This window comes from Mastigoproctus giganteus, chromosome 5, assembly GCF_048544385.1.
Source record: "Mastigoproctus giganteus isolate SK-2022 chromosome 5, ASM4854438v1, whole genome shotgun sequence".
In the NCBI taxonomy this organism is placed as follows: Eukaryota; Metazoa; Arthropoda; class Arachnida; order Uropygi; family Thelyphonidae; genus Mastigoproctus; species Mastigoproctus giganteus.
In genome coordinates, this window is record NC_143579.1 from 67,820,517 (window position 1) to 67,843,853 (window position 23,337).

At 38.0% G+C, this 23,337-nt stretch overlaps 1 protein-coding gene across 1 annotated transcript in view; it reads left to right on the plus strand.

Annotated features, from left to right (window-relative positions):
* LOC150085465 (uncharacterized) overlaps positions 1–23,337 on the plus strand; it is a 515,305-nt gene that overhangs the window by 331,270 nt on the left and 160,698 nt on the right. The window contains exon 11 of the mRNA XM_090374573.1: positions 14,124–14,299. Within this exon, the coding sequence (XP_090230699.1) occupies positions 14,124–14,299 (176 nt within the window). The remainder of the gene's footprint in view (positions 1–14,123; positions 14,300–23,337) is intronic.

Genomic DNA, 23,337 nt, shown 5'->3' on the forward strand with positions numbered 1-23,337 from the left:
ACAGTTTGAGTTTTGGGGAAAAAAGGAGGAGATGAAGGGGTGGGATGATAGGGAGGTTTCTGCCAGGAAATAGAAGAATAGGGGATAGAGGGGCATCCCTACAGAGGCAACCCACCATCTATTGGGGGGGGGGGGACTGTTAAGAGCAGTGATAGCATGTAGTATCATGTAGGGCCCACCAGGCAAAAAGTGAGGAGGGGGAGGTAGGAATGGGGAGACAGAGCCCATGGGTGAGAGAATGGGAGAATAAATGTCATAGGTCCACGGTACCCTATATAGGGGTGTTTGCTATCTGACTATCAGTGAAGGGCTCACACTGGCCAAGCCAGATGAAGTCAGTGTCAGAACTCCATGCCATGCCCCGAAAGTGAGTTAGTATGACACGAGCAGTGGTAGGTGGGCTTCATTGTTAGATTGTCCCCACCGCAGTTACTCCTGGGGGGAGGGCACTGTTCCATTAAATGGTCACAACACACTCATGCCAACTTATCATACTCCTGACGTACCAACATGCAGAGATTTTTTTTTTTTGCACCAATTCAGGTGCACGAACAAGGGATGGTACATTTAGCATCCACCCATCATTTGCCCGTCGGTCTTTTGCCTTTGCACACAGACCATATACAAGACAAGACAGCTCCTGAAGGACATTACATTGCATTACATTTTATTTAACCTCCATTTATAAATATTCCCTGAGCCATTCACATTAGAGTCTTGGTTACAACCTAATAAATATAACACTCACATTTAAAACTTCTTACCTTCATACTACATATAAAAAGAAAAACATTTATAACACACAGACCTCTTGGATGTTGGATTACAGGAGTGCACCACCACTCCTGGTCATATCTCAATGGCAATCTCAATTTTTCTTGGACTCCATTCTATTTTATGATTAATTTAAAATCATGTATAAATTAACTTTAAATCTCACTATTAAAACATGTACATCTGAGTACTATTTACAATTAAAAAAACATACTATATACAATTCAGGTATATCCATAAAAAAAAAAAAAAAAATTGCATGTTTACCCTGTATGCACGAAAGATGTTTTATGTGTAAACATCTTTGATGACACCTACTAAATTTCAAACAGCTAGACCCGAAATCACGAACGATGTAATTTATGCATATGCCCGCCAATAGCCTAATTACCCATTTGATTGCCATTTGTTGAATAGTATGATTGCAACAATACAAGTGAAGTAGACTTTCAAAATAATGGCACCTTCAGGGATTCAAGGTGCCATTATTTCGTTTTTTCTGTTATCTAGAAAGTTTTATTTTTAATGTATTTAATGCAAAAATAACGAGGTCAAATAAGAAATAGAGAGAGATTAAGAATGCAATTTTATTAACTGCACATAAGAAGCATAAACATGTTGATGATCCAATGTTATATTCTGCCATTAATACACTCCTGCTTATGCCACATTCTATTTTCTTTATTATATCCAGTTTAGTCTGCATGTGTAGCACAGTGATATCGTCATTATCCTCACTCCCCACACCGGGTGTAACAGGCCAGTGTTTGAATCCTGTCGATGATGCGAGGAACTTTAATGGGCTTATTTCACTCCATGGCTGAGTTAGTGGGTCTCAGGTCAGCAAGGTTTTTCCCCCAGAAACTGGGGTTTTCCGTTCTCTGCTCGATTTGCAGAGAACGGAAAATCGAGCAGAGAACACGCAATTTACAGACACAATACACAATTGCATGGGTTTATGAAGTAACTTTCCGGGTGACCCTAATGTAGTAGTCTGGATTATATCAAGTTTGTCACTAAGCTTTAATGTTCTTCTTCTTTGCTTCTCTGTATCAGGTTTATTAACTTTAGGCAGCCAGGGGTTTTTAATTTAAAATAAATGTAAAACAGCGCTAGAATCCATGATATCAGTACAGAATTCACTTTGAAAATGGCAAATGTAGACAAAAAGAGTAATCACGTGACTTGCTATTTTCTTTTTTCGGCACTGCAAGACATCTATTAGCATTAGTAAAGGTATGTGATGCAAGAAAGCAAGCTTATGCAGCATCAGCCAGAAAAAAAAAAAAAAAAAAAAAAAACTTCACCCATCCGTTCATTCGAAATACCTGTCCAGCTGAGCCTTAAATTTATTTAGGCTATCAACTTCCACAACAAGGGATGGAAGTCTGTTCCACCAACCAACTACCTGCTGGCTAAAGGCAAATTTCCGCATATCTATCCTACATCTGTCTTTCCTCAATTTGAATTTATGCCCTCTTAGGTGATTATTCTGAGCAAGAGGCAGAATCTCATCAGCATTGAGCATGCTCAAACCATTCAATACTTTATACACCTCTATCAGATTACCTCACCGGTGCCTAGTCTCCAGACACTGAAATTTGCAAAACTTAAGCCTTTCTTTGTAAGAGCAACCCTTTGTTCCCTTCACTAATCTTCACTTCACTAATCTAATTACTGGAACGAGTAATCTGTACTCGTTCCAGCAGCTCTACATCCTTCTTGAAATGAGGCCTCCAGTCCTATATACAGTACTCATATGTGGCCTGACCATTGCCTTATACAAGGGAATAATCACCTCCTTATTCCTGCTAGAAAAATTCCTGTATATCATTGATAAGACACCATGAACTACTCTTGCAGCCCGTCTGCACTGCTCAGAGAACTGCCTGCACAATTACCCCCAGGTCCTTTTCATTCTCTACCACTGTCAGTGTAGTACCACAAGAGTTGATACATTGCTCTGGGGTTGCTGTTTCCCATACTTAGTACTTTACATTTGTCAATGTTAAACTTCATTTGCTACCTCTCAGCCCATCTGCTCAACCTTTCCAGATCCTGTTGCATAGAGTCAGTAGTGTCCTTAACAACTCTGCCAACTTTTGTATCATCTGCAAACTTGGATGATATACCATCATCAAATTATTTATAAATACAGACAACAATAATGGACCCAACACTGAACCCTGAGGGACTCCACTAATAACATTTCCACGATGAGCAGTGTCCATTGATTACCACTCTCTGTCTTCTCCCCCTCAACCACCCCTTTATCCATAGCAGCAATTAGCCTCCACACTGCTCCAATTTGTGCAGCAGTCTTCCACGTGCAACAGTATCAAAAGGCTTTCTAAGATCCAAGTATATAATATCAAAGTTATTCCTTGCATCCAGTTCTTTTGTGACTGCATCATAGTATCCAATCAAATTGGTCAGGCAAGACTTCCCCTTAACAAAACCATGCTGTGTCCGAGCTATAACTGAAGTCTTGTCTACATGATCCTGCAGTGCTTCTTTAACCAGTGCCTCCATTATTTTTCCTGGAACAGAAGTTAAAGTTACAGGTCTATAATTACTTGTGTCAGCCTTTGATCCTCCTTTGTGAATTGGGGTCACATTTTCACATCTCCAGTCTATGGGTACCATCCCTGAGTCCAAGGAAGCTCTCATAATTATGGCTAAGGGTTTGCTTACTTCCTTTGCTGCCTCCTTTAATATAACTGGATGGATCCCATCCACCTCAGGTGCCTTTCTTGTGTTTATCTTCAACAATTTCTCCTCTACTTTATTCTTAGTTATTACAAGATTATCTAGCTTACTGCCAGAGTTGAATACACCTCTGGCATTCCCCCTCACTGAATAACTCCTCATGTGTGAATGTTGATGCAAAATATTCATTTAGTTTGTTAGCTACCTGAGCAGGATCAACAATAGTTGAACCATCAATATCAAGTGGACCAATCTGATTCATCCCCATCCTTCTAGAGTTTACATAAGTAAAGAACTCTTTGCTGTTTTTCTTTGCATCCCTTGCCATAGATTTCTCGTAATCTGCCTTCGCCTGCCTAACCTCCTTTGTAACTTGGTTACAGATCAACTTATATCTATCATAAGCTTCTGTGTTACGTGTTAATTTATATGTATCCCATGCATTTTTCTTCCATGCCATATGTCTCATTAGTTCATCTGACATCCATTTAGGCCTAAACCTTGAACAATATTTCTTATGTAAAGTATTTCTTATGATAAGTTCTTTGAATGCTTCCCATTTTGAAATCGCTGTTGGTAACATCATCAGTTGGTCCCACAGTGTAGAATTTAAATAATATATCAGACCATCGTAGTCGCCTTTACGAAAGCAATATCTCTTCCCTTTACCCCTGATGGTAGTTACCTCTTTGAGTAAATCCCACTTCACACACTGTGATCACTGCCACCTAGTGGTTCCTCTATCTGCAGATTCTTAATGCATGAAGAATCACTACTGATAATCAAATCAAGAGTATTACTCCCTCTAGTTGCCTCCCTAACATGCTGATGTAGAAAACAATCATCCAACAAATCCACAAAAGCCTTGCTAGTGTGTGAGTGACCAACCCACCAATTTCAGTCAATATCTGGGAAATTAAAATCCCCCATTATAAGACTCTCTGATTTACTGGCCCACTCTATTTCCCTGTACAGTTTCTTATTATACTCATCAGAGTCATTAGGCCTATAGCACACTTCTACTCTCAATTTTGATCTCCCAATGCTTATATCATACCAAACTGACTCGACACTGCACTGTCCAGTGATGTTGACTGGCTTCACTTCCTTGGATTTTATGTATTTATTAACTAATAGCATAACCCCTCCTCCCTTCCTATCCTGTCTATCCTTTCTGTAGACTTTGTACTCCCCAAATTCCAGTTCTGCATTCCTTATATCTGTGTGACACCACGTCTCTGATATCCCAACAATATCCGCCTTGGATGCTTTGAGCAATACCTCAAATTCATCAAATTTATTTACCAAACTCCTAGCATTGGTGTATACGAAGTATACATGCATCTGTTCTTTTTCTTAGCTACCCTAACACAACCCATGTGTTTACTTGTACCGCAATGACTGCCAACAGTCTCTGAACTATCCTGCATCTTGGTTTCCAGGCTTCTGCTCATTCCAATAGAAGCAGTGCAAGAATTACTTTCACCTCTGCCAGTGGCTACTGTTAATCTATTAGTCCTTGTATCCCCCCAATCTAGCAGTTTTCCGACCCACCTAACACTGCCTCGATAGCATCAGCAAACATTCTTGCACCCTCTATAAGAGGGTGCAAGAATGTTTGCTTTATAAGAACCTCTATAACTAATTGAAATATTCCAAAAATACTATTCTTATGCATGCAGCTGAGCAGTAATATAAGAGGGAAAAATAAACAATGAAAACTGCTTATCATTCATTCATTTGTTCGCTTATGTGTTATTCTAAAGTATTCCCTCCAGAGATGTATTTCTGTGAGAGCCTGATAAATTTCATTACAAGCAAGCTTCATGATACTTCTCACAACAGAAAAATATGTATTCAGAAACTGCAGTTAGGAAAAATTTTTATTTAATTATCCCCAGGAAGTATATGTTTCTGTAGCTCTGTTCATATATTGAATAAATTGTAACATTAGCACTGTGAGGTTACATTGCCAGTCTTTGTAACTTATCCCTTTATATTGTACCTTAAATGCACCAGGGGCTCAAATCTGGTGAGTATGTGCTTGGCACACCCAGGGTCCTGAGCTGGATATCATCATTCTTCTCTTTCTTGGTGATTCCTTTCTACTTCTCTCTCTCTCTCTCTCTCTCTCTCTCTCTCTCTCTCTCTCTCTCTCTCTCTCTCTCTCTCTCTCTCTCTCTCTCAAGGTAACTTGGGAATTTTTTTTGGCTGGTGCAGCATTAGCCTCAGGTTTCCTTGCACCATATGGCTAATAATAATAATAATAATAATTTACCATTCATATGGAAAACAAAGGCAGTTATTAAAAATTATATATTTTATCATTTTAATAACTGCCTTTGTATTTATATTTGGCATTTTATCTGTATTAAAATTAACAAAAAATTACATAAATAAAAGGAACAGTGTTACCAGAAAACATAGATATGTTCCCCATTGTAATCTTTAGTTTTATATACAATGCTAACATTGCTGATAAGCTCCATACATCTTCATTGGGAGAAGGGACATAGAGAAAGCTAACAAAATATATTAATGATGATGGTGTCCAGGTTGAGGCTTCTCTTTCTCCATTGATGAAGAGGAATATTGTTTTTTGAAGAAGGCACAAAGTGTGGGCTGTTTTGCCTTTTTATGCTTCAGTTTTTTTTTTTTTTTTCTCATACTATTGTGGTATACTAGGATAAGGTTTACATTTAAACCACTGCTATGTGCAGACTTATATAATCAAACATTCTTCATCTGATAACATGGCCATTGTAGTAGGCATAGAATGTCATTCAAAACAGCCCTCTTGATGAAACTGCTTTACTCAAAATTTGGGCCATGTTCTGAGTGCATTTTCACATGAGGTTTGATCAGTCTTTTATACTTGTCTCTCCCTATAAGAAATAAATATTTATGTTCAGTGTCATCAACTTCACTAAATCTAGAATTGTTAGCTAGCTTTACAATTTTGTTGACTGTTTAGTACAGTGTCTCAACCTTTTCATTGCTGCGTCACACTTTTAAAGATGCTAAAATTTTGCAGCACACTACAATCACTACTATACTCATATATTCACAAACAGGAAGTTATTTCTGTTGGGTATACTTAAAAATGCACTTTTTATTTGTGGAGTATAGGTGAACGGATCTAGCACTAAGAATCAAAACGTGATGTCACATTGACCACCGGAAGTAACTTGGATTGGTGCAGTGTAAATAAATGAATTGTTTATTTGAATTAATTTTATTATAAAACTTGGATTTATTATTAGAGGGGGCTTTGTTATCTGAGGATAACTGGTTCCAGAAAATTCCACTTAAAACGGGAACCAAATTTTCATAATGTGTATTATGTACTTGCACATAGTAAAAAATGGATTGAAGGAACTGAAAAATAATTGTGGTACACCTTATCCTAGTGTACCACAATTATTCCAAGTGGCGAGGCCGGTAACCTGGGGGAAAAATTAACCTCCAGGGCTAAAAGGAGCAACCATGGATTGCGACAGCTACCCAGGACTTCAGCCAGATAAAGGGTTTTCCAATAGTAACGCTCGATGTTTGGCAACAGCGCATGACGAAGTCGACAGTCACACAGGTGGTATCTTTGGTAGCCGTATTCAGTTAGTCTCTGCATTTTATTATGGAGCGTTACACGACTGAGCAACGAGTCGAAATTGTAAAAACTTATTATCAAAACCAATGTTCTATTCGTCAAACGTTTCGTGCACTCCGTGCAGTTTATGGTGTCGACGAACGTCCTTCAGAATCCACAATTCGCCGTTTAATAAACAAATTCGAAGCAACTGGGTCTGTGGCAAATCTGAAAGTGCCTGTACGTCAGCGAAACGCAAGATCCGTTGAAAATATTGCTGCAGTCTGGGAAAGTGTGCGTGAGAATCCGCAACAGTCCATTCCGCGTCGGGCTGAAGAACTTGGCCTGTCTTCGACGACAACTTGGCGAATCCTGCATAAGGACTTAGGGCTTCACCCTTATAAAGTGCAATTAACCCAACAACTAAAGCCCAACGATCATGCGCAGCGGCGTGCATTCGCTGATTGGGCGCTAGAGCAGTTGGAGGTCGATCCTGATTTTGGGCGAAAAATAATGTTTAGTGACGAGGCTCATTTCTGGTTAAGTGGCTTTGTTAACAAGCAAAATTGCCGAATTTGGAGCGACGAAAACCCACGGGAGATTCATGAGGTCCCACTACATTCCGAAAAAGTTACGGTATGGTGTACACTTTGGTCCGGCGGAATAATCGGTCCGTATTTTTTCGAAAACGAAGAAGAAGTGGCACTTACGGTCAACGGTGAGCGATACAGGGCTATGATAAGAGATTTTTTTTGGCCTGCAGTGGATGGAATCGATCTAACAAACATTTGGTTTCAGCAAGACGGTGCTACGTGCCATACGGCACGTGATACAGTAACACTATTGCATGAGAAATTTGAAGGTTCCGTTATATCGCGAAATGGTGACGTTAATTGGCCGCCCAGATCCTGCGACCTAACGCCACTGGATTTTTTTCTCTGGGGGCTTTCTAAAATCCAAAGTCTATGCTAACAAATCACGGACGGTTGCCGCCTTAAAGGCCAACATTAGGCGCGTTATTGCTGAAATTGAGCCACTTTTATGCGATAACGTCATCACCAATTGGGTATCCAGGATTAACCAAACCAGACAAAGCCGCGGCCGACATTTATCTGATATAATTTTTAAAACATAATGTTAACAAATATACTTCATAATAAAAATAAAAATAGATCACTATCACTCTCACAATTTGTTTTATTGCGTTACAAAAATCGAGCGTTACTATTGGAAAGCCCTGTACTTGTGTCATGACATTAATGAAATCGAATGTGATGCATCCCAATCTAAGAGACTACGCAAAAATGAGAATGAACAGGAATATCCAACATTCCTCATATTACATTCTCTTTTGTCCAAACCTATGAGTGCCCTTTCACCATTTCTAATTCAGAAATGTTTAGAAAGTGTGGCTAGTTCACCGAAAATGGTGAAAAGACTCCGATCTGGAGATCTACTAGTTGAAACAACTAAGCATCAGCATTATCAGGCTCTACTGAAATTGTCAACTTTTGGTGGATTACCTGTACAGGTCACCCCTTATGCTACATTAAATAGTTCCAAAGGAGTAATAGGAATCTGATGAATGTCGCTGAAGATTCATCAGATTCAAGTAGAAGAATTACAAGAGCAAAAAGTCGTTCAAGCTAAATGAATAATGTTAAAAAAAGATGGTACACTTGTTCCCACTACAAACATTATTCTAACGTTTAGTACACCAACCTTACCACATGTGTGAAAGCTGGATACCTTAACTGCCAAGTACGTCCCTACATTCCCAATCCAATCAGGCGTTTCAAGTGTCAAAAATTTGGACACTCACAAACAGTATGTCGAGGGGACTCCTGCCCGAACTGTGGCTCCAAAGCCCATTCACAAACAGACTGCACTGCAGAAACGCCAAAATGCCCAAATTGTAAAGACCAGCATCCAGCATATTCAAAAGCATGTGAACTCTGGAGGTTAGGAAAAAACATCAAAAAATACAAAGTTGAACAAAAGGTCACCTACCAAGAAGCTAGGAAGCAAGTTATGCTCAGCATGCCAAAAGTTACCTATGCTGCAGCAACCAAAAAATATCAATCAACTGGTATACAAATGGCAGTCACAGTATCCCCATCCATTTCAATTGCCGATTGTGCTTGATCAGTGCTTTTGTCCCCACAACCACCATCTACAGAACAATGTAAAGTAACTTGTGCTAACAATACTCTGCTAACAGTCCCACCAACTGCAACTGATACTATGCCAGAAACTGTAAAATTGAAAGCATCAGTGTCAAACACTGCAGACCAACTATGCTTAGAAAATATGGATATAGATTCTGATACCCTGCAAGAAGAGGCCATTTTAGATTTACACGCAGAGGACGACATGGACATTGGGCATCCTGCCTTCCGGAAAAAAGAAAGGATGAAACTAGATCGATTCAAACAGGCTGGATGGTTCTTGGTGCCACTCAATAGTCCTAGCCTTTGCTAAACCTGGAAAGGATCAGTCAAATTCACAGAACTATCGGCCAATATCTTTTAGTAGTTGTCTTGGTAAAACATTAGAAAAAATGATTCACGTTCGATTAGTATGGTACCTAGAATCTCATTCGATAATGAACAGGAACCAGTACGGCTTTAGAAAAAATCGGTCAACTCTAGATCGTATGATCAAGGCAGAATCAAACATATGGAATGCTTTTATCCATAAAGAACATCTTGTCATGGTCTGCCTGGATATAGAGAAAGCCTTTGATACCACCTGGCGCTACAGCAGTCTTCAAAATCTGTATGCCACAGGACTCCGGGGTTAGTTACCACTAATCATACAGAGCTTTCTATAAAACAGAACCTTTCAAGTGCGTTACTGCAATTCTCTATCCCACACATTTGTACAAAAAGAAGGGGTCCCACAAGAATCAGTTCTTAGTGAGACGCTCTTTGTAGTTAAGCTGAACAGTGCAACAGAGAACATTCCAGTTAATGTTGACACCTATCTATATGCAGACGACCTTACAATATCCTGCCACTCACAAAATATGCACTCAATCGAGCATTAATTGCAGCTCTCAATAAATAAAATACAATCATGGGCATCCCATAATGACTGTCACCTCTCTGCAACAAAAACAACTGCTATCCACTTTTGCAAAAAGCGTCAGCCCCATCCAGATCCTGAACTAAGGTTAGAAATCCAACAAATATCACTTAGCAACAATATCCGGTTCTTGGACTAGTACTCGACACTAAACTTACTTTTCAGGCGCATATAAGACAATTACGGATGCAGTGCATGAAAAAGATTAATATCCTCAAAGTTATCTCTTCCATGGCATGGGAAGCCGATCACTTCACACTTCTGCGCCTATATCGAACCTTAATAAGATCTCATATGGAGCTCCAGTTTATGATTCTGCACATAAGACAGCATTGGCTTGGCTCAATCCAGTCCAACATAATGCTCTCAGGAGCTTTTAAGACTCAGGATAGTGCTCTTGGGAGATTTTGCCTCTGGAGCTTTTAAGACATCCCCAGTACAAAGTTTATATATAGATGCCAATGAGCCTCCACTAAATCTTAGGAGGAAAGTGTTGCTTCTTAGCTATGCAGCCAAATTACATAGCCTCCCTTCTCACCCCATCTGGACATATCTTTTTGAACCTCAGTGGGAAAACTTATACAGAAACAAACCCAGTGAAAATAAACTTGCAGGTATCAGGCTACAGGAGTTAACAGAAGACTGGGGCATCTATCTTGGAAATATATCTCAAGCTGCAGATCCAGTACAAGCACCATGGGCAATGTATATACCTTTTTGCGATAACTATTTTCTTCAGTGGAGAAAACACTCCCTATCGAACAACAATCTTAGACAGTTACATGCGGCTCACGCATTGGCCTATGCTCGCCGTCTCCAAATATATACAGATGGCTCCAAAACTGATATATCCGTGGGAATTGGAGTAATCAGTCCTACAACCACTGTTTCTGTCCAGTTACCACTTGAATGCAGTATTTTTACTGCTGAACTGTATGCAATCAAAATGTCCTTAACGATCCTCTAAACACCCAGATCATAATATACACAGACTCTTTAAGTGCTGTGAATGCCCTACAGAATAAATCACAAAATTTACATCCAGTTATCCCGCAAATTAGATCTCAGTTATATCACCTTAGTGAAAATAAGCAGACTGTCATGTTTTGCTGGATACCCAGCCATGTTGGAATTCCAGGAAACGAGCATACAGATGAAGCAGCAAAACACCCTGCTTGCTTCAATTACATCCCAGTTCCATAATCTGACTACAAACCAATCATACAGCAGATATGCACTGAGATATGGTCTGAAATGTGGCATCACCAAATAGGTAACAAGCTCCTTCAAATAAAACAGAATCCACAGCTATGGAGATCCAGTTCCCAATTAAACAGGCAGGAAGAGGGTGTGCTTGCAAGAGCATGAATTGGCCATACACATCTAACACACCTATTTTTACTGCTAGGTGAAGGTCCTCCACTTTGCTTGCATTGTAGTTCAACATGTGAAGCATATTATCATTGAGTGTCCACATTACCATTCAGCTAGAATTGCATGTTTTAGATCTTTACTAAATTCACAAAAAGCACTGCAACTAAGATATATACTTGGAGATGATGCCAATTTATCAGAATTGTTTATTTATCTAAAAATGATCAATGCATACAACCACTTCTAGACCCATCTCTAATGTATTAATGAATACTCAAAAGTAACAGGCGCAATTTGGCCATAGCAGCCCTTGCGCCAATAAATCCCACTACAACAACCACAATTATTTTATTAGACATATTTTATTATATGTTGAACAATGTAGGGTTAAGTTTTTTTTTTTTTTTTTTTGGTAGTTGTTGGCGCATAGGCTTCTGTGGCCATAATGCACCTCCCAAGGTTTTTGCAGTACTTTGATCCAAGCCCGAGGTGGGAATCGAACTCGCGACCTTTGGGTTGCCAGGCAGGCACTTTACCCACCCAGCTAGCCTGGTCGGCGTAAGGTTAAGTAAAGTTTACTGAAGTTACACTATTTTTCAGTTTTGCGAATAAAGAATGAATCCAGAGGTGTTTGTTATTTTTTCAGATAAAATTGTGTCGTAGCATTTGGTTATGTCTTTAACTTTGCACTTAACTTTTGCTGCATGACCATGAGGCACATTATAGCCCTAGTTGCTGATGCGCCATTAAAACCCAAACAACAAACAAGCACGACCATGAAGAGGGTTGTTCTCACAAAAATATTTGAGTGCTGTCAATTTTCTCAAATGCTTTCTTTAATTTTCAAATCCTTGTAACTGCAGGGACTCAGATATCGAGGTGACTCCCCATATTTTTTTTTTAATTTGCATTTTTTGTGGCTCACTTGAAGTATACTCATGTCACATAGGTTTAAAAGAACTGGTTTAGTCATTACCTTAAAGATGATAACGCTATGATTGATTAGTTAATTGAGTAACAATGAGTTTGCTAATAAAAAAAGTAGTTTATAATTTGAGAAAAAGACTGCAGGATATCAGTTTTGTGGATGGTTTAGAGCATTATCAACAATAAAAAAAAAAATTTTTTCTCACAATATCACCATACACTAAGAAATGTAAACTGCTGTTGCATGCAAATTTGTGTAGGAAAACATTCTACATCAGCTTATTGAACATGGTTATTACAATATGCATTGCTTAAGATATAATATAGCTGACTTATTTTCAGTAGGAAATGCATGGAAACAGAAGGGTTCTGTTAAATTAAAGCTGCAAAGAGTCCAACTGCAACAACAAGCACTGGAACTTGTTGATATCCATACTGTATATTTTGTTTATAGAGTTGTGTGTTCGTGGCACATTTGCATGTTGCATGGGCTGAAAAACCCAGAATAACTCATGGGGAAGCCTCCACTCCATCCACCTAGAGGACTTTAGAAATTTCTCCCATCATCAACAGGAATAAAGACTTGCCTCTCTGAATGAGTGTCAGATGGCAATATATCATGCCTATTAGTTAGTGGCAAATCATGCAAGAAAGCAAACTTATGCAGCATCAGTCAAAAAAAATCTCATTTCACCTATCCATCCCTCCAAAAGTTTGTCTAGTTCTTCCTTGAATTTATTCAAACTGTCTCCACTTTCACAATAATGGATGGAAGCTTATTCCAGAAATTAACCACCCATTGGTTGAATGCAAATTTCCACACATCTATTCTGCAACCATCTTTCCTCATTAGGCTGTCATGGAGGGCAATGCACAGGGAGTACACCCAGAGAGTACACTATGAGATCATTCTATCACTTTATACAAGAATTTATTACTATCAATTAAGTCTGAACTAATTATAGCCAAACCAAGTTTTTAATTTACTGCTATTCCTATTATATATTCCATCAGTAGACAAGGCAGATTCTCTCTCTCTCTCTCTCTCTCTCTCTCTCTCTCACACACACACACACACACACACACACACACACACACACACACACACACACACACACACACACACACACCCTGATTTGTTTAGAACACATATACCAGTAGTATGTTTGCAAATTGGTGTCTAAACATTTAATATCCTACATAAAATTCTTCCTACCTCATACATAACCAGAGAGTACACTTAGTGGACAAAAAATCATGGGATACCTACCTAGTAATGGGTAGGCCCACCTTTCGCCTTAAAAGTATTGTTTGAATTTCCAGTGTTTTTACCTCTTCATCTTTTTAAAACTTCAGTAATAATTAACATTAGAGAAAGTGCATAATTTCTTTATGGGATCATTTTTAGTTTATATAAGCCTTAATTTCAGCTTCATTTCTCTCTGTGCAGTCAGGAGATGATTTATATAAAACTAAATAAAGCTTTTCCTAATTTTAATGAAGTTATTCTTTTGCAGCTTAAAGCAATTGCTAAAAATTGCATGAATTCATTAATTATTAATGAATTCATTATAACTTAAAAAATTCATTTCAGAAATCCTTACTTGGAAATGAATTTTGTTAAATAGTACATTGAAACTTTTTATTTACACTTGATATTTTTTAGTGTTCAGAATGTGCCAAGGCTTTCTATCGTAAGGATACATTGATGAAGCATCCCTGCGAACGAGTAAAAAATATGCCAGAAGTGTTAGGTCGCAGAAAAAAAGTAAATTTAACACCGCTGATATGTGAAATTTGTGGATCCATGTTCTCCTCTACAAGTAGCCTAAATGTTCACAAGTAAGTAGTTTGTTTCAGAAATTCAATTGCTTAGCTATTTTATAAACTGTCTAAATTTCATTGCTAAATGCTCTTGGAAGCAAATTTTAATAACATTTTTGATCATCATGTAGGAAGCAATAACTGTTTTAACAGAATTCTTAATTTGAAATTTGATACAAAACATGTAATAACATTTCTCTTGTATATGATTAATTTATGCATATGTTGAAAGAATTCTCTTTTACAGTAAAAAAAAAAAAAAAAAACTTAAATTTCTCAAACTAAAACAGTAATCTTTTAAACCTTTATCAAAAAATACATTAATATGCACAAGTCAACACACTCATGCACAAAAGCTAAGGAAGTTACGCCGACCGGGCTAGCCGAGTGGGTAAAGTACCTGCCCGGCAACCCAAAGGTCGCGGGTTCGATTCCCGCCTCGGGCTTGGATCAAAGTACAGCAAAAACCTTGGGAGGTGCAATATGGCCACAGAAGCCGATGCGCCAACAACTACCAAATCAAAAAAAAAAAATAAAAAAAAATAAGGAAGTTACATGTTTTCCACTGTCTGAGAAAAATGCAGATTTTAAACATGAGAAATTGTCATGTATATATATATATATATATATATATATATATATATATATATCAATAATAAGAGCAATTTATAGATATTTTATATAATGTAATAAAATATAATCCACAATATACCTGTGATTTGATCTACAGGTATATTGTGGTCAGCATGTTAAATTACATATGTTCGTATATTTATACATGAATAGATTCGGTTTTTTACATTTTCGGCCTCTACCAATATAACTAACATAATATCCAACTAAATAGCATGTGCCTATTTTACTAAGGCTATAATAAAAAAAAAAAAAATATATATATATATACTATATTCAGGAAATGCACATTAAACTTATATGAAAGGTTGTAACAAACAAATATAACACCCCTTCTAGAAATAGGTTTAAAGAGTATATTTCATTTTTATTCTTGCTAGATGAGAAAATATATCTGATAGACTTTTACAGGATTATACAGCATGTTGAAAAAATACCATCTGGATGATTGTCAGAGATGGAAAGTATTAGTACGCACACTGGCCAAAAAAAATATGAACCTTTTTATTAAGATGGTCAGAGACAAAAAAAAAAAAAAAAATACAAATAAATCTAAAGAAAACTGTGATATGGAGTGATAACGTGTTGCCTCATTGAGTATAAATACTGCATAGGCTGTTTGACTGCAGTAATCTGAAGCCAGAATGGGGAAATGCATGATCTATCAGACTTGGAAAAAGGTCTTATCATGGGTGCATGTTTAGCGAGTCACAATTCAAGAAACAAAAGTATCCATCTCAATGGTTTTTAATGTCTGAAAAGCAAGCAGTTTCCACATCTCAAAGGCATAAATGTACCAAAAAAACAATACTTTGAGAGCGAAGCTGTCATACTTTAAATAAGACTGTATGGAAAAATAGGACATCCAGTGTGCAGCAAATAACATCTGAATTCGACCAAGCCCAGAACTGCTTTATTATACCTGTACCATATGCAGGGAGTTGAATAAATTGAGTATTGGCACTCACCTGCCTCTTCGGAAGCCACTTATTTCAGAGAAAAACAGAAAAATCCACTTGCAGTGATGCCGAGAATGTTGTGATTGGACAGTGGAACGATGAAAGAAAGTTGTGGTCAGATGAATCATGATATACTTTGTTTTACACTACTGGTAAAAGCAGAGTGTGTGGCGAGAACCTCTCAAAGTGATGGACCCTGCTTGCCTTGTTAAAACAACCCAAGGAGGTGACAGCATGGTATGGGAAATGTTTTGTTGGCACTGACTTGGTCCATTGATACCGATGGAAGATTGAATGTCATCCAGGGAGTACATGAATTTTGTATCAGATCTACTGCATTCTACAATGTTAAACTTTTAACCCGAAGGTGATGGCCACTTTATGGATGACAATGCAACAACATATTGTGCTAGAATCATGCAAGAATGGTTCAGAGAACATGACGGAATTCCACCATCTTCCCTTGCCCCACATCCATCTGATCTCAAACCTATTGAGAATAGGTGGAATATGCTGGAGAGAGCTATTCGGCAATGAAGTCCTCTTCCTTTAACTTTGTTGCAGCCATACGATATTTTGCTGGAAGAATGTTACAGTTAGACTAAAACCCCTGCTAAAATCCATGCCGTGGTGCACACTTTCTGATATTCAAAACAGAGCTGTCCGATTCTATAGTGAATAAAGGTTCGTATTTTTTGGCCAGTGTGTGTACTAATACTTGCCATCTCTGACATGGTATTTTCTCACCATGCTGTATAATCTTGCAAAAGTCTATTTTATCTCATCTAGCAGGAATAAAAATGAAAAATATTCTTTAAGCCTCTTTCTAGAAGGGGTGTTAAATTTGTATGTTACAACCTTTCATATAAGTTTTATGTGTACCCACCTCATTTGTACATCCCCCTATAAAATAAACTACCTATGTGACTCCCTCCTCACACAGGTACCTATCCTGCTCACCTCTAATTTCCCCCAAGCTGTCAATCTCCGATCATGGAGACAACTTATTCCAGTAATCAACATCTTGCTTGCTATGACAAAATTTCCTACAATCTAATCTAATATGAAAATTTCATTTTATATTTTTCTCTTAGACATAATCCTTATAAACCTCAATTAGGTCTCCTCAAAAGTGCCTAGTTACCAAGTTCTGGAGCACAAATATTCTGTCTTTCCCCATTGCCTTTTTAGGTATGTTCTTACTATTGGCTTATACAGTGGGATAATGACCTCTTTATCTCTACGAAAAAAATATTTTACAAATCATAGATAGGACACCATATGCCTTCCTTGCTGCCTATTTACACTGCTCAGAGAACTTCATATCTGAACAAACTATAACTCCTAAATCTCTTCCTTCTACTGTTGTTAATTCAACCCAATGAAGTGTACAAGTTACTTTGAGGTTGCTATTCCCCAAGCATAAGACCTGTATTAAAATGCAGTTGCCACTTTTTTTACCATCCCTGAAATCTATCTAAGTTGTCCTGAAGAAGCTGTGCTTGGTGTTGACCACTCTACTGATGTTTAAATTATCTGCAAATTTTGACATCATGCCCTGTATTTCTTTGTTGATGTCATTTAAGGATATCAAACAAAAAAAAAAAAAAAAAAACATCAGTGGTCCCAGTACTTGATCCATGGGGAAAACAAGCGAAATCTGAAGAGTAACAACTATTAATTGCAGTCTCATCTACCCTGTAGTCACCCTATGATTCATCTAAGGATTTTCCCTGTGATTTCAACATGTTCCAGCTCCCAGAATGCTTTGTTGAAATCCAAGTAAACAATGCCAATATTATTTTCTGCATCCAGCTCATGAGAGACTATCAAATTCACCAACCAGGTTGGATATGGATAAACTTGATTTTGCTTTAAAAAATCATGCCGTTTCCTTCAGAATTCCATTTTGATTTAAATGATCCTGTAATGCACCCTTTGTAATTGCCTCAATGATTTACCCTGTCACTAAAGTCAGACTAACCAATTAGTAGTTACCCACCTCACTCTTATTGCCACCTCTATATATTGGCAATACATTGGCACTTCTCCAACCCAAGGGTCTAGAGTCTAGTGATTATCTCATAATTAACCTAAATGGTTCAGTGCACTTTCTTACTGCCTCCTTCAAAATTACTAAGTATATGCAATCAACCCCAGAAGGGATTGATGGCAATCACCTTTAAGCTCAAAACTTGTGCTAATAAATAATCTTCTGAAATTTCAGTGCCTCTAATTTAATTCTTTGCAGCTTCAATCACACAGTTTTTCCATGCCGCAAAGAATTGTCTTTAAATATTGATGTGAGGTACTTGTTAAATTCAGCCACAATATCTTCTGAGTTATCTAAGAATTCTCTGCACCCATTACACAACAGTCCAATCTGATTCACTCTTTTTTTCTTTGTTTTCACATATGTGAAACTATACTTATCCCCATTCTTTGCTCTCTTGTCAGAGAAACAGCAAATATATTGTGCAAGATGGATAGGTGGAATAGGAATAGGGATTTGTTTGCCAGGGCCAAAAGTAGATGACACTGTAGCGCAGATATCTTTTAGGGGGCTCAAAAGGTGATATTGTTGAAGATGGCACTAATGATATTGAGAGTAGCACATCTGAGGACTTACTTAACAAGTACAGGGCAATACTGGAAAAAAGTTGCGAGTTAGGATTGAACCTGAAAGTGTCTGTGCAATTCTGCCCAGACATGATAGGAGGGAATATATATTGAGAGCCTTGTCAATCAAGAAAAGAACATGCACGGCTCATGTGGTAGAATTTTTCCCAGCATGGTCTGTCTTGATAAGACGAGAGACTGCTTCTACAAGAGTGGGATACACTTATATAGAAAGGATGCAAGAATATTTGCTGATGCTATTGAGGCAGCGATAGATGGGTTGGAAAACTGCTAGCTTGGTGGGGGGGGGATACACAGACTAACAGATTAACAATAGCTGCAGGCAGAGGTGAAAGTGATTATTGCACTGCTTCTATTGGAACATACAGCAGCCTAAAAATTAAGGCTGCCTAAAAAAAACTAAATTTTAAATCCCTGTAAAAATTACAGGGATTTAAAAGCCTGTAGTAAGTCATCAATGGAACAAGGAAATACACAAGCTGTGTTAGGATACTAAGAGTAAGAACAGGTGCATGTATACTTTCATGTACACCAATGCTAGGAGAATAGTAAATAAATTTGTTAATTTGAAGTACTGGTCAACTCATCAAATGCAGACATTGTGAGATATTAGAGATGTGGTGTTGCTCAGACATAAGCAGTGTTGAACTTGAATGTGGGGGCTACAATGTATACAGGAAGGACATTCATTCATTCATTCATTAATTACACACAATATAGTCTCAACATTATATACATAAAAGTATATACATGATTTATATACAAGATATATTTACATATAATTATATGCTCTGACAAACATTAAACTCTCGTGTGTGTGTGCATGTGTGTTCTTATTCAGGGTAGCTCCCAGGCATAAGCCCAAATCTACCTTGAGAACTTGGGAATATGTAGTCTTTACAAAGCAGTCCTGAAAAAGTATGTTAAATTAACTGAGTCTGATTTTACTGTAGCGCAATTCGCACTTGCAATCCCGCACACACACTAGAGGTAGTGCAATACCAGTGAGTGCCAGCAATCCCGTGCCCCGGGTTGCCCATACCAGGGAGCCAGCAGGAAAAAAAAAAAAACATATAATAAAACAACAATAATATTCAATAGTCTGGATGGCACAACTATAAACTTCAAAAATCACAGTTCAACTGAATATTTCCTCAGTTGCTGTTTCACATGCACTGGAACCTCCAAAACCAACAACGGTACTATCCAGCAAATCTCCAACTTAATGCCATGGATAATAGAACCTTTAGACGACCAGACCCAATGCAACGAATCAGATCAAGCACCCCAGAATCCAGAATGGAGTATTCATGATTGCAGCACAAAAGACAACTAACCAGAGCACCAGACCCAACACCATCCAGCACCCCAGCTTCTAGCCAGATGTAGAAACAAATAGTGAAACTCCATGAAGACAATTAAGTCACTAGGTTTGCCTCTCAAGAAAGGCTCTGAGAACAGTTCTTCTTGCAAAAACAGCAGCTGAAAACTCCTGAAATAAATTAAAAGTCACAATTTGCAATAAGCAAATGCACTGTATCAAATGATGTCAGGACTATGCGCCATCAAAATCCGCCTTTGGTCTTTATACTCCCAACATAAAAAAATTACATGCATCCAAGTCTCCTGCTCACCACATGTACAGAAAGGATCTGTCTCCAACCCTCTCTCATATAATTTGGCCCTAAGTGAGCCGTGTCCTGTTAACAAATAAGAAGTGTACATAGAAGGTGTAAACCAAGATGCCACGGTTTTTGCCAATGCATAGTTCACCTGGGGAATATATTTCCTCATCACAGCTCCAACATCACCACTTTCCCAGCTGGTCTGCCATAAATCCATTAATTTGTTCCATATTCGTTGTTTTTCTTCTTTAATATTATTCTCCAAATCGATTGTAATATCCAAAAGCGTTATTGATGTACCCTTTTTCAATTTGTACAAAAATCCTCTGTAGACAATAAATAAATCCAATGGCATGGTACCAGCAATTACCTGTAGGGCGTTTGTAGACGCTGTTCTAGGTACTTTCAATAAAGTTAATAACATAGAGCGCTGAAGCGATAAAAGTTTCGATCGAATCCTAGTTTTAGTTACCACAGAAAACCAAGCAACAGCCACATATGCCACTATCTGGAGAAAAATAGTCTTATAATACAATGACAACACACTCTTATTCAATCCCCACTCCTTACGAGAAATCCTAGCAATGGAGCCTGTAAAGTGTCTTACTTTTACATTTAGGTGTGAAACATGTGGTAAAAAGGAAAGTTTGTCATCTATGATTAATCCCAAATACTTACTTTTAGCAATATAAGGAATTTGAACTCCACCTAAAAGAACTCTTGGAGGTCTGCCGTAATCAAATTGTTTCTTAAAAACCATAAAACAGGTCTTACTTGCAGAGATCTTCAATTTGTTCAAATTGGCCCACTGCATTAAATCATCTAAAACTGACCGTATTTTTCTTTCCAATATAAGTCTGGAGTGCCCAGAAACTCCAATCACAAGGTCATCAACATAGGCTATCTTAGCAAACTCTGTACTCTCCTTAACAAGCCACTGATCTAAAACTGCATTCCAAAAGAGAGGTCCCAAAACCGAACCTTGAGGACAGCCTCAAGGTTCGGTTTTGGGATGACGTGCACGCACAGTAATAAATCTGTCCTGAAAGTATGACCTTATAGTGTTAAATATGTAACTATTACACTCTGCAAGCACTAGAGATTGAAGGGCACTGTCCCACCATATTGAATCAAATGCTCCTTCAAAGTCTATAAAGACCATAAGAACATATTTCTCAGAAGAATCCTTGATGTAATTTAAAAGAGATGTTATGGCATCCTCTGTAGAGTGCCCCTTCTTAAATCCATGCTGATCAGCAGAACACAGATGTTTATCCTCTAACATCGCAGAAATTCTGGGAGCAAGTAACCTTTGATAAACCTTACCCATGTTAGGAGGAGGGGGGGAGGGGTTATCTCTTAGTTAAAAATCTAATGCAGTGCATACAGTTGACACATGGTTGGCCAGTGCAAAATTCAGTCAATCTGGTCTGAGATAAGCATTGGGAAAACAAATTGACAGTAGGAGTGTGTTATGGAACAATTCTATACCTTAATGATAAGAAAAACAGAGGGGGGGGCAGTAAATCAGAATGTCGGATTTTAACTTTCCAGCGCCAACCGGGCTAGCCGGGTGGGTTAAAGTGCCTGCCTGGCAACCCAAAGGTCATGGGTTCGAATCCCACCTCGGGCTTGGATCAAAGTACTGTAAAAACCTTGGGAGGTGCATTATGGCCACAGAAGCCGATGCGCCAACAACTACCAAAAAAAAAAAACTTTCCAGATATTGATTGGAACGTTTTGGTTGGTCACTCACACACTAGCAAGACCTTTGTGAATTTATTGGATGACTGTTTTCTACAGCAGTGTGTTCGAGAGGCAACCAGATCAAGAGTAATACTCTTGATCTGATTATCAGCAGTGATTATTCATGCATTAAGAATCTGCAGATAAAAGAACCATTAGGTGGCAGTGATTATGTCAATGTGGGATTTACTTAAAGATGTGACTACCATCAAGAGTAAAGAAAAGGGTTTTTGCTTTCATAAAGTAACTACTGTGGTCTCAGACAGTTTTTAAATTTTGTACAGTGGGACCAACTGATGTTACCATCAGCAAATTTCAAATGAGAAGCATTCAAGGAATTAATCATAGAAGCTGCTAGGCTTCTCATACCAGCTATGAAATGCCTTTCATGGTTTAGGCCTAAATGGATGTCAGATGAAATAATAAGACCCATGGCAGAGAAGGAAAATGCATGGAATACATATAAATTATCAGGCGATAATTTATATGTATTCCATGTATTCTACTTATATGTATTCTACAGAAGCCTATAGTAGATATAAACTGGTCTGTAAACAAAAAAGTATAGGCAAGCAAAGTGTTCTGTGTTCAAGTATGGAGACCGCACCTGAAGAAAGACATCGAGCTTCTTGAAAGGGTGCAAAGAAGGGTAACTCGCCTGGTGAGATCAGCAAAAGGGCGGCCTTATGAAGAAAGACTTCGAATATGTGGGTTGCAGAGTTTGGAAACTAGACACCTTAGAGGAGATTTGATTGAGGTGTTTAAGGCTCTGAGAGGCATCAGTAAAATGAATGAGGACAAAATTTTCAAGATTATACATGATGCTAGAACTAGGGGACATAAATTCAAGTTACGGGGGGAAATGTTTAGATTGGATTGCAGGAAGTTCTATTTTAGCCAGCGAGTTATAAATTACTGGAATAAGTTGCCTTCATGGGTGGTAGAGGCCGACAGTTTGGGGAAATTCAAAGGGCATCTGGATAGTACTTTCGGGTAAGGGAAGCACATAGGATGATAGGTTTAATTTCCTTTTTATTTATTTTTTATTTTATTTTTTTTTATTTATTAATTATTATTATTTAGTTATTTATTTATTTATTTATTTATTTTTTTTTTTGTTTTTATCATTGTTTTGTTCGGATTTTTTTTTTTTTTTGGCTGGTGCAGCATAAGCCATAGGCTTTCTTGCACCAAGCGGCCGTTACTAATACTAAAGGCAGATTATGAGAAATCTTTGGCAAAGATGCAAAGAAAATGAGCAAAGACTTATGTAAACACTAGAAGGAAGGGTGATGAATCAAATTGATCCACTTGACATCAGTGGTTCGACTTTTGATGATCCTACTCAGTTTGCTGACAAACTGAATAAGTATTTTGCATCTACATTCACACATGAGGAATTCTTTAGGGAAGGAGATGCCAGAAGTTTATCAAACTGGGAGCTGTATAATTT